Source organism: Sceloporus undulatus, chromosome 9 (genome assembly GCF_019175285.1).
Source record: "Sceloporus undulatus isolate JIND9_A2432 ecotype Alabama chromosome 9, SceUnd_v1.1, whole genome shotgun sequence".
Taxonomy (NCBI): domain Eukaryota; kingdom Metazoa; phylum Chordata; class Lepidosauria; order Squamata; family Phrynosomatidae; genus Sceloporus; species Sceloporus undulatus.
Genome location: NC_056530.1, coordinates 36,715,206 through 36,730,716, shown reverse-complemented (window position 1 = coordinate 36,730,716; position 15,511 = coordinate 36,715,206). Strand labels below are relative to the sequence as shown.

The 15,511-nt window shown below is 44.0% G+C and overlaps 1 protein-coding gene across 1 annotated transcript in view; it reads right to left on the bottom strand.

Moving 5' to 3' along the window:
- Positions 1 to 15,511, bottom strand: part of INTS3 (integrator complex subunit 3) — an 81,213-nt gene that overhangs the window by 55,646 nt on the left and 10,056 nt on the right. Inside the window, exons 2-5 of the mRNA XM_042439271.1 lie at positions 11,574 to 11,657; positions 10,735 to 10,818; positions 3,649 to 3,762; positions 2,379 to 2,463 (exon numbers count right to left, since the gene is read on the bottom strand). Coding sequence (XP_042295205.1) covers positions 2,379 to 2,463; positions 3,649 to 3,762; positions 10,735 to 10,818; positions 11,574 to 11,657 — 367 coding nt within the window. The remainder of the gene's footprint in view (positions 1 to 2,378; positions 2,464 to 3,648; positions 3,763 to 10,734; positions 10,819 to 11,573; positions 11,658 to 15,511) is intronic.

The following is a 15,511-nucleotide window of genomic DNA, read 5'->3' as shown; positions in this document are numbered from 1 at the left end:
TGCACCCAACAATATCTGATGCACCCCTCTCATTCTGTGGCAGGGGTGGGATGCCTGTAGCCGTTCAGATGCCACTGGACTGCATCTCCCAGCAGCTCTAGCCAATGGTAAAGGACGCTGGGAGTTACAACCAAACAACATCTGGAGTGCTGCAGGACTCCAACTGCTGCTCTATGCAGTTAATAAGTTAATAAGAAGAAATCTGGGCCTTGTAAATTCTGATTTTAATGCTCACTGAGGGTTTTGTGGGCACATTCTTTCTGTTTCCATCTCCCACCGGGGAAGAACTCACACTAAAGCTGTCTGCTCTTGGATGTGTGTCCTCATTCACACAAGGGAGCAGGCTTTGAAAGTCATTATACCACCGCCGTCCTGACAAGTGAAGGGTCGTAAAACACAAAAATCGACCAAAGAAGCAAGTCAACAGAGTTGGGAAAAGAGGCCGCCCGGAGAGGGAGAAAGCCAGAGGTGGCTTCTCCTCAAATCCAAGTCAATGCAAGTTTGGCAGAGACAGAGAACGAAGGAATGAAGAGTACAGTTCATTGGCTCATCAGGGGTTCGTCCCCCTATGACTCCTAGGGTCCCCTTGGGTTGGGTTGAAGGGGGGGCAGACCACGGATAATCTTTTGCTCATTCCTCCTCCCATACGCAGGCAATAAAAAGTGAAGAAAAGTCAGCATTCCAGTCTGAGGGGACGGCGGGTGAATTCCTTCCATGGAAGAATGGCCGCCAAGACGACGACCCTATGCCAAAAGTTCCCCAGAGAATCCCTATCAAGTTTACACCTGATTCGGTAGAGAAAGGCAAACAGGGGAAAGGAGAAAGGCAAGGTGACAAAGGAACTATTGCATTCAGACCATGCCCCTTGTCTTTTGACTCAAGCATCAACATATCTTAAGCTGGCTTAGATCAAAGCATACCTGACAGATGGGCATCCAGCCTTTGCATAAAGACCTCCAAGGAAGGAGATTCCACTACACTCTGAGGGGGTGTGTTCCACTGTCGAACAGCCCTTACTCTCAGGAGGTTCCTCCTAATGTTGAGGTGGAATCTCTTTTCCTGTAGCTTGCATCCATTACTCTGGATCCTGTTCTCTGGAGCAGCAGAAAACAAGCTTGCTCCCTCCTCAACATGACACCTCTCCAAATATTTAAACAGGGCTATCATATGCTGACTTGCATGGGCTGAGAGAATTTGCACGGACATTAGCACAACTATGGAAAGGAGAATGGGGGGGGGGGAGTAGAGAAAGTGTTGTTGTTGCGTGCCTTGAAGTCACTTCTGAAGGTGAAGCTATCATGGAGTTTTCTTGGCAGAATTTATTCAGAGGCGGTTTGCCCTTGCCTGCCTCTGAGGCTGAGAGTGTGTCACTTCTCAAGGTTGCCTATTGGGTTTTCATGGCCAAGCAGGGATTCGAACCCTGGTACACAGCAGTTTACAAAAATATTTCCAAGCTCCACTAATACGTTATGCATGCATTTCAGCATATGCACACTTGGACAAAAGGTAGCACGAACATAGGTGTGTGTGTTTTCCTGTTTGTGTATATAAGATATACATCTTCCACATCTTTATTCTGTACGTTCAATCCATTTTGTGACTCCCAAATTACCATATATAGATTACACACCATTGAAAAGGACATCTTTTCAAACAGTCTAATTTTACAGGATGTCTTCAAAAATAAAACAACACTGCAAAACAATTTTACAAAATGGTTTGAAGATTGAACTATTTTACTAAATTGGACAATGTTCTGTATCGGCAATTGCACACCAGTAAAGGGTGCAATTTTTTAAACACACACATACACTCATTACACATATAGTTTGCTAGAAATAGCCTCCTATGTAATGGTTATTTTCTTTAAACTAAACTCTACACACACCTGAGATTTCCCCCCCCCTCGCCACCCAAACTAGAAGGACAAGGGCTTGATTTTTTACGATGTGTCTTAATGCGTCTGGAAAAGTGTGTTGCTAATTGCGTATGTTGTTTGGACCTCGATTGCTTTGACAGAAAATGAGTAACCCTCCTTTCAGCCACTTCTTCCTGCCTACCTCTGGTTTAAAGCAGCTTTATTCCATTAAACTGGTGCTCTCGGTAGCTGTTGGCAACCATACTCCCTTGGTGCCACACCATACGGTATTATTTTTCAACAAGGTCATGTTACCTTAAGTCAGCAGTTCATAGAATCCTAGAGTTGGAAGAGACCACAAGGGCCATCCAGTCCAACCCTCTGCCATCCAGGAACTCTCAATCAAATCATACTCGACAGTTCAAAGCTGAGCTAGGGGAGCACCAGAGGTTACCAGCATCCCATGGGGCAAAGAGACCTATGCAAGGCTATATGAGGCGAGGCCATCCAACACACTCACCTGCAATCTGCTTCATGTAGGTCATGCAGATCCCGTCTATGCCAAGGATCCCACTCCTCACCATCTCCCGCAGCAGCCAAACCAGCTAAAGAGTGGGAGCAAAACAGGGTTTAGGATGGATACAAAGCTGTGGGCCCAAATCAAACTCCAGTGCTCAGCCCCACACTCCCTCATCAAAATGAAAACGGATACCTTTGAGACTGAGAGAAAGAAGGTTGTAGCATAAGCTTTTGGAGACTAGGGGCCTGAACAGACAGGCCAAAATAAAGCTGCTTCAGGTCACTTTGGAGGTATGCTGTTTAAATTACACACTTAAGAGGCCAGAAGCTGTGCCAAAGCAGTCTTTAGGACTGGAGCGTGGCTTTAGCATAGCTTCTGGCCTCTTAGGACACATGCGTCATTTAAACAGCCCACTTCCAAACTGGCCCCAAACAGCTTTATTTTGGCCTGTCTGTTCGGACGCTAGGTCTACTTCATCAGAATCTGATGAATCACAGAATCACAGAGTTGGAAGAATACACAATGTAAGAATACACAAGCTAAGCACCCCCGACTGATGGCCATCCAACCTCTGTTTAAAAACCTCCAAAGAAGGAAACTCCACCGTACTCCAGGACAGTGTGTTTCACTATCAAGACAGCTCTTACCATCAGGATGTTCTTTCTAATGTTTAAGTGGAATCCCTTTTCCTGTAGTTTGAATCCATTGCTCCATGCTCAAGTCTCTGGAGCAGCAGAAAACAAGCTTGCTCCATGCTCAATATGACATCTCTTCAAATGTTTAAAGGTCTCACCCCTTATGATCTCACCTCTTCTCCAGGTGAGGAGGGGGAGGACAAAAGCTGGGAAACCAGCAAACACTGGTGTCATGCGGAAAGAAGTGTGGACATATGGAGAGTCCATGTAGTTGGCACTACATAAGGACCAGATTTGGCTATAGTGTCTGACGTGCCCCACCCGGTTTTTCGAAGTACCATTTTGGTTTCTTTCTCATGGTTTCAGTCGGACACAGTTTTCCATTCAAAACGCTAAATCTGGTCACAGAAGGATGTGTAACTGTGTTACACAGGTCAATAAATCACCTTGTAAATCTGCAGCAGCCATTCCAGCTGCAGAATTTGGGCCTTAAGGTTGCAGAATTCCAAACCCTGGAGAAGAAGCTGTATAGTTTGCAGCATCACCATGAGATCAATCTCTCCCCCTGCTTCATCTCCTCATTCTTCTAAAGCATGCATGCAGACAAGTGCAAGTGATAACATCTAACTTCTCACCTGAGTCCGACACGAATCTTGCAGCTTCAGGTATTTTTCCATCAGAAGCTGATTCATCTTGGTCAACACGGCATTCATGCCATCTCGGCTCACAAGGGCCAGGTCCCGGTAACACTGTGATGAAGAAAAGTTAGGATGTGATTAACAGTTTTGGCTGTTTACATGGAGGAGGGATAGCGGTTGAATGGAACACAGTAAGGTTCTGGTACTTGACAAGATGCCAATTTGCAATATCTGGAAAGGGCTGAACTACAACTTCTCTAAATTGTGGAGGGGAAGTTTTGATACTCCAAAAGTATGGGCCTACAATTCTCAGCATGATCCACCAAGCATAAGGGGCTATGGGATTTGTAGCACCAAACATATAGATGGTTTAAGCTTCTCCACCACTGCTTTAAACAAAATATTTAAACAAAAAATGCTATACTGTTTAATACTGTCTTAAGGGGGGGAGGGATAAAGTGTTTTTAATTGTTATATTTTATATTTTACTGTTGTCAACCGCCCGGATTGGTTTGCCATAGGGCAGTATACAAATAAATATTATTATTATTATTATTATTATTATATTATTATATTTTAGAAAGTCTGCTCTGGACCCTGGAAGCCTGACAGCAACTCAGGTTCATCCCATTTGAACTGCTTGGGAAAGATCTGCAATGGATGTTTTGCTTCTAATATGTTATAAACTGTTAATTTGATTTTTAACTGTTATACATTAATTTGTTCACTGGATTGATGGTTTAATGGTTAGTGCTTTTTAAAATGTTTGTATGGCACACTATTTTGGTTATTTCGTTTCGTTTGGACTCAAAGCTGCTCTGAGTCCAACATTATGACAAAGGCAGGATATTGATTGATTGATTGATTGATTGATCGCATTTTGCTCCCTGATTCTCTCTGGCCCCCTTCCACATTTGCCATTCTTCCCTTTCCTTCCTTGGGACAAAACAAGGGGCAAGCTAGGAATTCAGGAGTGGGCAACTGCAGCTGATCCATTCAACGCATGCAATAGACCCAGTGTGGTCTGCACTACTCACTCCCAGATAGATCCAGTTCACTTTCAGTTTTTAAAAAGTGTGTGGGGTTTTTGCTAAGACAAGGTGCAAGGAAGGTCTGCACTGAAGGCTTCTAGAGGCATGAGTCTCACTCTCTTACAAAATATATATGGAGAGTACTAGAAATTCATGGCATCATCATAGGTTGACAGGTGACTTAAAGACACATACACTGGGGTTTAGAAATCACAGAGACCCTTCATGACTCCCTGTCAGAAAAATCAGAAACTACAAGAAGCAAAAGAAGTTATTCATGCCTCCAGTAAAGAAACCAGGCCTAACCAACTGAATTGTGAAAGCAATTCTACGTTATGCATAATGCAAAACATACAGTACATAGAGCACAGTCAACTGTGTGAGATTACCATAAATCAACGGGGGCTTGGCTTTTCCAAGATGTATGACTGCACACAGAGAATTAGCTCTGTTCCAAACTTAAATTTGCTTATTCAAGTCTGCAGCAGCTGTTTCAAAATAGGTCCCAGTTCTCTCAATCACTGGAGGTTTAGCCACGGATTGGCATGCAAGCCCTGGGAAGAGTTGAGAGCCAATGTTACAGAGTGAAGAAGAGATGCCTAGGGCTCATGGAACAGTTACAAGAGGAGGGAAAGGGGCTACAGGTTTTCAGGTGGATATAGTGAGAAGGGAAGGACCCAAGTACCAAAAAAAGAGACTTTCTGCATTTTTTTAATGGCTTAAAGAGTTTTCTGGCAATTTTTTGGGTACAGATGGGAGGAGATGTAGCAAAGGGTGTTGATAATAGGACACTTCAGTTTTGGAAGTCAAAGCTCTGCAAACAAGCCAAGTAGCCTCCCATGAGTTGGCAAGGACGAGAATTTTGGGAGAGCTTAGAAAAGATACTTTTTGGACTACAGATCTCAGAATTCCTAGCCAACCTGGATGTTGTTATCACTTGAATTTGGGGAAAGACACAGATATGTACTCCTTTCAAAGGTCTTTGAAAGTGTGTGTGTGTGTGTCTTCAAGTCGACTTATGGTAACCCCACAAATTTCCAAGATTTCTCTTAGGCAAGAACTTCAACTTGGTCTTCCTTGTAGCCAGTGTGACTGAAGACAGAGCCTTGGGGAAAGCCATCCCAATGCTATTAATTTATTCTGAACTTAAGACATGGGGAATACAAGGAGAGAACTACAACACCCACCCTCTCTCTAGGAGCCTTTTTCTCTTGCAAAGCTTGTGTGCATGTGCTTTCATTCAATGCCTGTGGCAGCATAGGGCTCTGACTCATAGATGGCCCAGAGAACTAGATCCAAAGACACAACTGTTTTTGCACCATGGCTCCCGGAGACCTTTCTGCTTCGCAAAGAGAGAAATGAGAATCATCACACCAAGTAGACCTGAAAAAAGAGGGTGCCACATGTAGTAGGAACCTGGTAGACTCAGCCTCTGAAGACGGAAAGCAAGCTAAACAGTGGCTACCAGGAGCAGAGTGTATCTGCACCTACTGAAGTCAGACACTCCAAAAACTGGAACTCTAAAAAGCGAGAGAGGGAGGAAAATGTCTTCCTCTTGCCCTTTGAGGCCCAAACTGGAGGACATAAAAGGTGGGGGGGAGAGGAAAAAATCAGGAAGTCATTTGCTAAGTTATTTCTCCATTAATGTTAATCTGTGCTGCTAAATGTCACATCCAGGGAGGAGGGATATGGTCTCCAAATTCTCCATCAAAGAGGTTAATGGGGTCTCTGAAAAGGTCTTTGATTAGTTCCTTTTTCACAACCTGACAAAAAACCACGCTCAACAAATGTGGAGGTTTCGCTTGGCCCTTCCGCGCTTTTTAAATGTTAAATGCCCGCTTGAGTTTGGAGGGACAGAGATGGGGCAAGGTCTTTTGCTCCTCCAGAGGCCAAGACAGCAGCAGGAAGAAAACATGAGAAGTAGATGGCACTATGGAAATACAGTCGGATCTCTGTATCCACAGATTCATCCATGGATTCAAGCATCCATGGCTTGAAAAAATTCAAAAATATATATAAATTTCAAAAAAGCAAATCTTGATTTTGCCATTTTATTTAAGGGAAACTGCTCCAATATGCCACTGTATTTAATGGGACTTGAGCGTCCACAGATTTGGTATCCACATGGGGTCCTGGAACCAAGGCACAGTGGATACCAAGAGTCCACTGTAAAATCATTGGATCAGAGTTGGAAGGGACAAACACTATTGAGGTATTGTTTCAAAGAGAGCTGCTGGAAGGAGAGGGTGGGAGAAAGAAATAATAACAACAACAACAACAACAGAATCATAGTTGGAAGGACCATAAGGGCCAGCTAGTCCAACCCCTGCTGTGCAGGAATACACACGTAAAGCACTCCTGGAAGATGCCCATCCATATTCAGTTTTAAGATGAAGGGTCCATCACCTTCCAAGGCAATCTATTCCACTGTCGAATAGCTCTTAGATTAAAATTTTTCTTTCAGTAGGATCTATTTTCTTATAATTTGAATCCATTGGTTTATGTCCTAGCCTCTGGAACAGCAGAAAACATGTCATGTAGAAGTTCCATCTTCTACATGACATTCCATAAGTTATTTCAAGACAGCTACAAAAGATCCTAAAATGCAAAGATATACAACTAAGTACAAAAGTTAGAATCATACAAGCCATTGTATTCCCTATTACCATGGATTGGATGCGAGAGCTGGACAGTTAAGAAAGCGGATAGGAAGAAAACCAACTCATTGGAGATGTGGTGTGGAGAAGAGTGTTGAGGATGCCATGGACAGCCAAAAAGACAAACAAATGGCTTCTAGAACAGATCAGGCCAGAAATCTCCCTGGAAGCCAAGATGACCAAACTGAGGCTGTTGTACTTCGGACACATTTATGAGAAGGGAAGACGCCTTGGGGGGAAAAAATAATGGTAGGAAAGGTGGAGGGAAGCAGAAAGAGAGAAAAGTGGCATGCTAGGTGGATGGACTCTATTAAAAAGTGGAGGATGGGAGGTCTTGGTGATGTCCCATCAGCAGGGTCGGCATGGGTCGAGATCCATGCTAAACATATCCAGCTCCCTAAATTGTTCCTCAGAAGGCTTGGTTTCCAAAACTTTGGTCCTCTTGGTCAGCCTTCTCTGGGTACATTCCAGCTTCATGAATTGTGGTGTGCCCAGAACTGGACACAGGATTCCAGATGCGGTCTGACCAAAGCAGAACAGAGTGGCACACAGGAGGCTTTCCTAAGCTGGCAGCTGAAAAGGGAGTGTTGGTGGGATGGACAGATGACTCAGATCGCTTCATTATTCCCCACCGCAATCTATATTTCAGCCTGCTGCCATCATGGACGTGCTCCAGAAGCTCTTCCTAAGACAACCCATTTCATTAGCAGAAAGGAAACAGAGCCTGATGGATGCGTCATTTAAATGAATAAATCAGAATTGCCCAGCTCTGGCCCATCTAGACCCCAGAGGGACAAGAACGAGGAGATGTCAAGGAGGCTGTTGCTTTGAACTCCGGGTGGGAGATAAAAGCCTGGGTGATGGAGAAGGAAGAGAGAGAACAGGAGATGAAAGCTCCCCCTCTAAGTTTGGGAAGGGAACATTAATTAAAAGCAAGAAGTAAGCGAGGACGGTGAGGTGGAAGCATGGCCTTGTGGCATTCGCTGCTGTCACTTTGACGGACCCAAGTGCCTCTGCGGATGAGTGTTAGCACAGCTAATTTTCGGTGCTGGAGAAGCAGTTCACAGAGGTCAAGAAGGGGGATCGCATCTGAAAGGCTTTGAAAGTGGATGGCTGTGTGAAAACCAATCAAATCAAATATTCTTCTCCTGCCTACCTTGGCTTCCATTTCTCTTCCCCTGCCACTGAGTCCTACGTGTTGCTTTATCAGTTGTAAATAAAAAGAGCACCTTTGAACATGTGAAGAGAGTTTTTCCTTTCCTTGAAATAAGTACTCACGATGCAGTTCTAGGATGCATCAATAGAAGTATAGTGTCCAGAACAAGGGAAGCAATAGTGCCACTCTTATTCTGCTTTGGTCAGGCCTCACCTGGAATCCTGTGTCAAGTTCTACAAAGAATGAGGAGAGATGTGGCATTTTCTCTCTGCCTCCAGCACAGGGTTTGAAGCAAGGCTGCACACACGGCAAAGAGAGCTGGCTCACACATGCACAGGCACTACTGGCTACATCTGGGATCATCCTTCCACACTCTCTGGGCACCTGCATTAACTGTTGACTGAGGCTTCTTAGAACAGGGCTAGATCTCAGCTCAGAAGGGTCAGGAATCTGCTTGAAGTTTCGCATACCTTTAAAGGAGCTATTCAAGGCACTAAGGCTCTCAGAACAAGACTGTGGCCCATGCCAATGGGACATGGGATCCATTTTGGGTTTTGCATAGCATTAATGGAGTTCTCCAAAGAATTGAGGCCTCTCAGAATAGGGCTGCGATCCATGTCGGCAGGGTGGTGAATCCTCTCCAAGTTTTGGATAGCTTTAAAGAAGTGGTTCTCAAACTTTTTATCCTTGTGACCTTCTATGCATCTATATGCAGACATCACACACACACACACACACACACACACACATATACTTTTTTTTTTGCTGGACATAGTACAAGAATAAAAATGTTTGGTTTGTATAGTGTGCATATTTTTGTTTATACATTCATGTATATTCATATTTTAACATTTTATAAGGAAATAGTTCTCCTCCTCCTTCTCCTGCAGGCAGAGACCCCAAGATCCCTGCTTCCCTTTTTCTTCCACTCCAGGACATGAAAAGTTAGGGAATCAGAAGAGGAGGAGAAGGAGAAGATGGGGAGAGGAATCAGGGCCTCCAAGTTTTACAGCTCCCTTGAGCAACTTTTCCCCCACCTAGGTAATTTGTCCCCCAGTTTGAGAACCACTGTTTTAAAGGCCTCTCAGAACAGGGTCCCATGCCAATGAGGGAATGAAACCATTCCAGGTTTTGGACAGTTTTATAGGAGCTGAAGCACCCTGGACAACATCTTACAAGTATGAACTAAAATCTGGAGACGATTCACCTCTCTGTTGACACAGCAGCCACCAGCTGCCACAACTCACAAAGCATTCTGAGCAGAGCTTGGAAAGGTTATTTTCTGGACTAGAGCACCCAGAATCCCCAAGCAGCCATGATGGTAGGGGACTCTGGCAAGCGTAGTCCCAAAGGATAACTTTTTCTGCGCTTTGGTCTTGGGGGGGAAATTGCTAGAGAGAGAAAAACTGTGGACTGATCCCACTATGAACCTCGTGAACTCACAGAAAACTTTTCCAAGAAGGCAACCCCCTTTTCAGTGGCTCCTGTCCACTGATAAAATAATCTGTTAATTCCCAGAAAATAAGCAGGTGGAAAAACCAGACCTTGTGAAGGATATTAAACTGCAGTCCTTTGCATGCCCTACTTAGAGAGACCGAATCAAATTTTATATTGATAAATACAAGATTTCAAAATATGCACCACTAGAAAGTAGTCTAGCTGGAAATGCCATTGCAACAGAAGCTTTTACTCCTGCTTTTACAAGTAGGTCTCATAACAAAATGATGCAGCTGATGCTACCTGAATGAACCTCCCTGAGGCTCTGAGATCCCCGAAAGTGGCCTTTTTCTAAGTCCCACCACCATGCATGGCTATTGGGGACACAAGACAGAGCCTTCCCAGTAACTGCACCAAGTCTCAGGAGCTTACTAGAAAAGATGATATATAATGCTTGGTAAAGTTGTGGGCAATAGGAAAAGAGGAAGACCACACTCTAGATGGATAGAATCAGAGAAGCCATGGCCATGAATCTGCAAGAGCTGAGCAGGATCATTGAGGATAGGATGACTTGGTGGCCTCTCATTTATAGGTTCGGCATAGGTCGAAATCAACTTGAAAGTAGTTAACAACAACAACAAAATTTTCCTGGAGATCTTATTCTCTTTTCTGAGAAAGCTTTCACTGCATGGTGCATGGGTGAAGTGATTTAAAAGGCCCCCAAGTGTAGATCAGACACAGAGAAATGCAGGGTAGCCATGAAACACTACACTTTTGAAGGCAATAAAGCAGGGAACTTTACCTTCTGTGCCTGAGCAGGTTCTGTGAGGATCAGGGTGAAGAGTCCCAGGCATATCTCCTCATGCTGGGGGGCTCCTTTACATACCTGAGGGAAGGAGAAAAGACAGTGATCCAACCGTCGGCCAAGTTTGACGTAGGGTTGCCAAAATGATAACTGGAGAGGACTCTTGTAACTTTAATGGTTATGTAGAAAAGAAGGCACCGGATCCTGTCTGATCTTGGAAGCTAAGCAGAGTCAGCTCTGGTTAGTCCTTGGATGGCAATTAATACCAGGTGCTTGAGGCTGTATTTCAGGTGAAAGAACTGGCAAAACCACCTCTGAGTATTCCTTGCGTAAGAAAACCCTGGGAAATTCATGGGGTCTCCATAAGTAGATGACTTGATAGCATGTACACGTAGATTACTTGATGGCATGTACAACATGCGCAGAAGAGGGAATGCCAGAGGTGTTGCTTGTCACACAACCAGATAACAAACAATGCCTGATGAAATTCCCTCTTCTACACAATAATTCAAGGTAACGGAGCTCTCTCTAGTTTTCAGTGTGGCAACCCTACTTCCAGGTTACATTCTGAACTGCCCCCTGGTCTCCAAGCCATTGCCCATCTCTGATATAAAGAAATCCTGTGGCACCTTCAAGACTCAATGAAAGAAATTTTTAACATAAGCTTTTTTGGATTCCACTCCATTTCACCCAATCCAAGCAGGCTAGTCTCTTCAAAAGCATATTGCTAGGTTCCTGTAGCTTTTTTATATTCCAAAGGTGCTCCAGGGTTCCTTTACAGCTTTTTATGCTGAAACAGACCAACATGGCTACCTTTTTGAATACAAGATACTTACATGAGCATTCAGGGCGTCATTGGCTTCTCTCTCCGATACTCCGCTTGTGAGGGATGTGACAGTAGCCATGCATCTTTCAAGCTTCTGAAATGAATAAAGAAAAAGGGTTGTGCCAGTTGGAAAGGTATCTGCCATCTGTGTCCAAGGGATGACTATTGGCACCTCAATTATGAATGTGTGTATAATTCAATTTCTTAAAAGATTTATTATAAGACTTCTATCCTTCCCTGTGCCTACAGATCTTTGTATTGCATACAGATAATAAGGCAACTTAAACCATTTTTAAAAATGTATTTTTCTTAATGGTTTACACAGAATAATGGTAAATTACTCCCTACCGTCCCTGAACCAAAGATGCTCACCATGGTTGCTTCCAAAATATCATGTGTTTCAATGGTGGCAATGTTCAGAATTTACATATGACATATATGTAGTTTATATAATTCATTAATATGAATATTATGTTAATTTTGCAGAGAAACACATGACTTAAGTTAACTGAAATCAACATTTTCATTTGGTATTTTAGCAGAATGTGAACATATTAATAGCTATTTCCTGACTGTCAATTGCACATGTCATACTGCTATTTTGTAATATGTCCCATATGACAAGGTTCCCCAGGACATTCTTGCAAACAAGCTTGGAAAATGTGGGCTAGATAAAGTAACTGTTACATATATTTGTAATTGGTTGACCAGCTGAACCCAAAGGGTGCTCAACGATGGCTCCTTTTCATCCTGGAAAGAAGTGACCAGTGGAGTCCCACAGGGCTCTGTCAGGGAGCAATTACCATTATTCTGTATAAACCATTAAGAAAAATACATTTTTTTAAAAACTGGTTTTTAAGTTGCCTTATTACTCTGTATGCAATACAACACGATCTGTAGGCACAGGGAAAGGTAGAAAGTCTAATAATAATAATACTTAATAATATATAATAATAATAATAATAATAATATTTTTTTTATATGCCGCCTTCCTCCTATCAGGGCGGCTAACACAACATTTAAAATACAACAATTACAATAAAAACACTTTTAAAAACAAAACCAACAGTAGCCCCAAAAGCCCAACCTCTTTGGCACGAAGAGAGGAGGGAGGCCCCAGGATATTTACTCGGGGATGCCTGTTGGAATGGAAGGTTTTAAGGTACTTCCTAAATTGGGCAGGGTAGTGGACGAGCGGGCTCTGTGGGCAGCGCATTCCAAAGGGCTGGGGCAGCTAGCGAGAACGTCCTCCGAGGTGGTGGAGGCCAAACCTAGCCCCAGGCACCTTCAGTAGAGCTGCGCCAGACGTCTGAGGGTGCGGAGGCGGAATGTACGGGGAGAGGCGGTCCTTCAGGTATCCTGGGCCCAGCCTTTAGGGCTTTATAGGTAATTACCAACACTTATATTGAGCTCGGACAGCGAATGGGAGCCATGAAGATCTTTTAAAACTGGTGTTATATGGCGGTCTTTTAAATCTTTTAAGAAATTGAATTATACACAATTCTAATTGAGGTGCCAATAGTTCCTCTTTGGACACAGATGGCAGATACCTTTCCAAACTGGCACAACCCTTTTTCTTTATTCATTTCAGAAGCTTGAAAGATGCATGGCTACTGTCACATCCTCACAAGCGGGTATCGGAGAGAGAGAGCCAATGATGCCCTGAATGCTATGTAAGTATCTTGTATTCAAAAGGTAGCCATGTTGGTCTGTTTCAGCATAAAAAGCTGTAAGGAACCCAGGAGCAACCTTTGGAATATAAAAAAGCTACCAGGAACCTAGCAATATGCTTTGAAGACCTAGCCTGCTTGGATTGGGTGAAATGGAGTGGAGTCAACAAAAGCTCTATGTTAAAATTTCTTTCATTGAGTCTTGAAGGTGCCACAGGATTTCTTTATATCAGAGATGGGCAATGGCTTGGAGATCACGGGGCAGTTCAGAATGTAACCTGGAGTAGGGTTGCCACACTGAAAACTAGAGAGAGCTTCCGTTACCTTGAAATATTGTGTAGAAGAGGGAATTTCATCAGACATTGTTATTCTGGTTGTGTGACAAGCAACACCTCTGGCACTTCCCTCTTCTGCGCATGTTGTAATGCCACTCAAGTCATCTATGTGTCACATGCTATCAAGTTCCTTACTTTGGAGACCCCATGAATTTCTAGGGTTTTCTTAGGCAGGAATACTCAGAGGTGGTTTTGCCCGTTTCCTTCTCTGAAATATAGCCTCAAGCACCTGGTATTGGTTTGCCATCCAAGCCTAACCAGAGCTGACTCTGCTTAGCTTCCAAGTCAGACAGGAATTGTGGCCTTCTTTTCTACATAACTATTAAAGTTACAGGAGTCCTCTCCAGTTATCATTTTGGCAAACCGAGTCAAAACTTGGCCACGGTTGGATCACTGTCTTTTCTCCTTCCCTCAGGTATGTAAAGGAGCCCCCCCAGCATGAGGAGATATGCCTGGGACTCTTCACCCTGATCCTCACAGAACCTGCTCAGCACACCGAAGGTAAAGTTCCCTGCTTTATTGCCTCCAAAAGTGTAGTTTTCCATGGCTACCCTGCATTTTTCTGTTTCTGATTACACTTGGGGTCCTTTTAAATCCACTTACATCATGCCACTATGCAATGAAACGCTTATTTTTCAGTGGACAGGAGCCATGAACGGGGGTTGCCTTCTTGGAAAAGTTTTCTGTGAGTTCACGAGGTTCCTAGTGGGATCAGTCCCACAGTTTTTTTCTCTCTAGCAATTTCCCCCAATACCAAACGCAAACAGAAAAAGTTATCCTTTTGGATACGCTTGCCGAGTTCCCCTACCATCATGGCTGCTTGGGGCTTCTGGGTGCTCTAGTCCAGAAAATAACCTTTCCAAGCTCTGTCCAGAATGTTTTGTGAGTTGTGGCAACTGGTGGCTCCTGTGTCACAACAGAGAGGTGAATCGACTCCCAGATTTTAGTTCATACTTGAAAGATGTTGTCCAGGGTTGCTTCAGCTTCTATTAAAAGCACATTGACAGCTCCTATAAAACTGTCCACAAAAACCTGGATGGGTTCCTCCCTCACTTGCATGGGACCCTGTTCTTGAGAGGCCTTAAAAACAGTGGTTCTCAAACTGGGGGACAACTACACCTAGGTGGGGGAAAGTTGCTCAAGGGAGCTGTAAAACTTGGAGGCCCTGATTCCTCTCCCCCTCTTTCTCCTTCTCCCCTCTTCTGATTCAACCCCATTTTCTGTCCTGGAGTGGAAGAAAAAGGGAAGCAGGGATCTTGGGGTCTCTGCTGCAGGAGAACGGAGGAGAGAACTGCGGAGAACTATTTCCTTCTAAATGTTAATATGCTATACATGACTGTCTATAAAACACACAATATGCACCACTATACAAACCAAACATTTTTATTCTTGTACTATGTCCAGCAAAAAAAAAAAAAAAAAGTGTGTGGTGTGTGCTGTCTGCCATAGATGCATAGAAGTACACAGTGACAAATAAAAAGTTTGAGAAACCACTTCTTACAGCTACTCCAAAACTTGGAGAGGATTCACCATCCTGCCGAAATGGATTGCAGCCCTATTTGAGAGGCCTCAATTCTTTGGGAACTCCATTAATATTGCTATGCAACCCAAAATGGATCCATGTCCCATTGGCATGGCCACAGTCTTGTTCTGAGCGCCTTAGTGCCTTGAATAGCTCCTTAAAGGATGCGAAACTTCACGGCAGATTCCGACCCTCTGACGCTGATCTAGCCCTGTTCTAAGACAGCCTCAGTCAAAGTTATGCAGGTGCCAGAGAGTGTGGAAGGATGATCCCAGATGTAGCCAGTGTGCTGGCAGGTGCTGAGCCCAGCCCGCGGGGCCGTGGGGGAGTCGGGGCCGTCAAAACGCGGGGCGGGAGGGCAGAGAGAACAGGCTACAGGCGGCCGGCATTGGCGGGGTAGAACTTGACACAGATTCAGGTG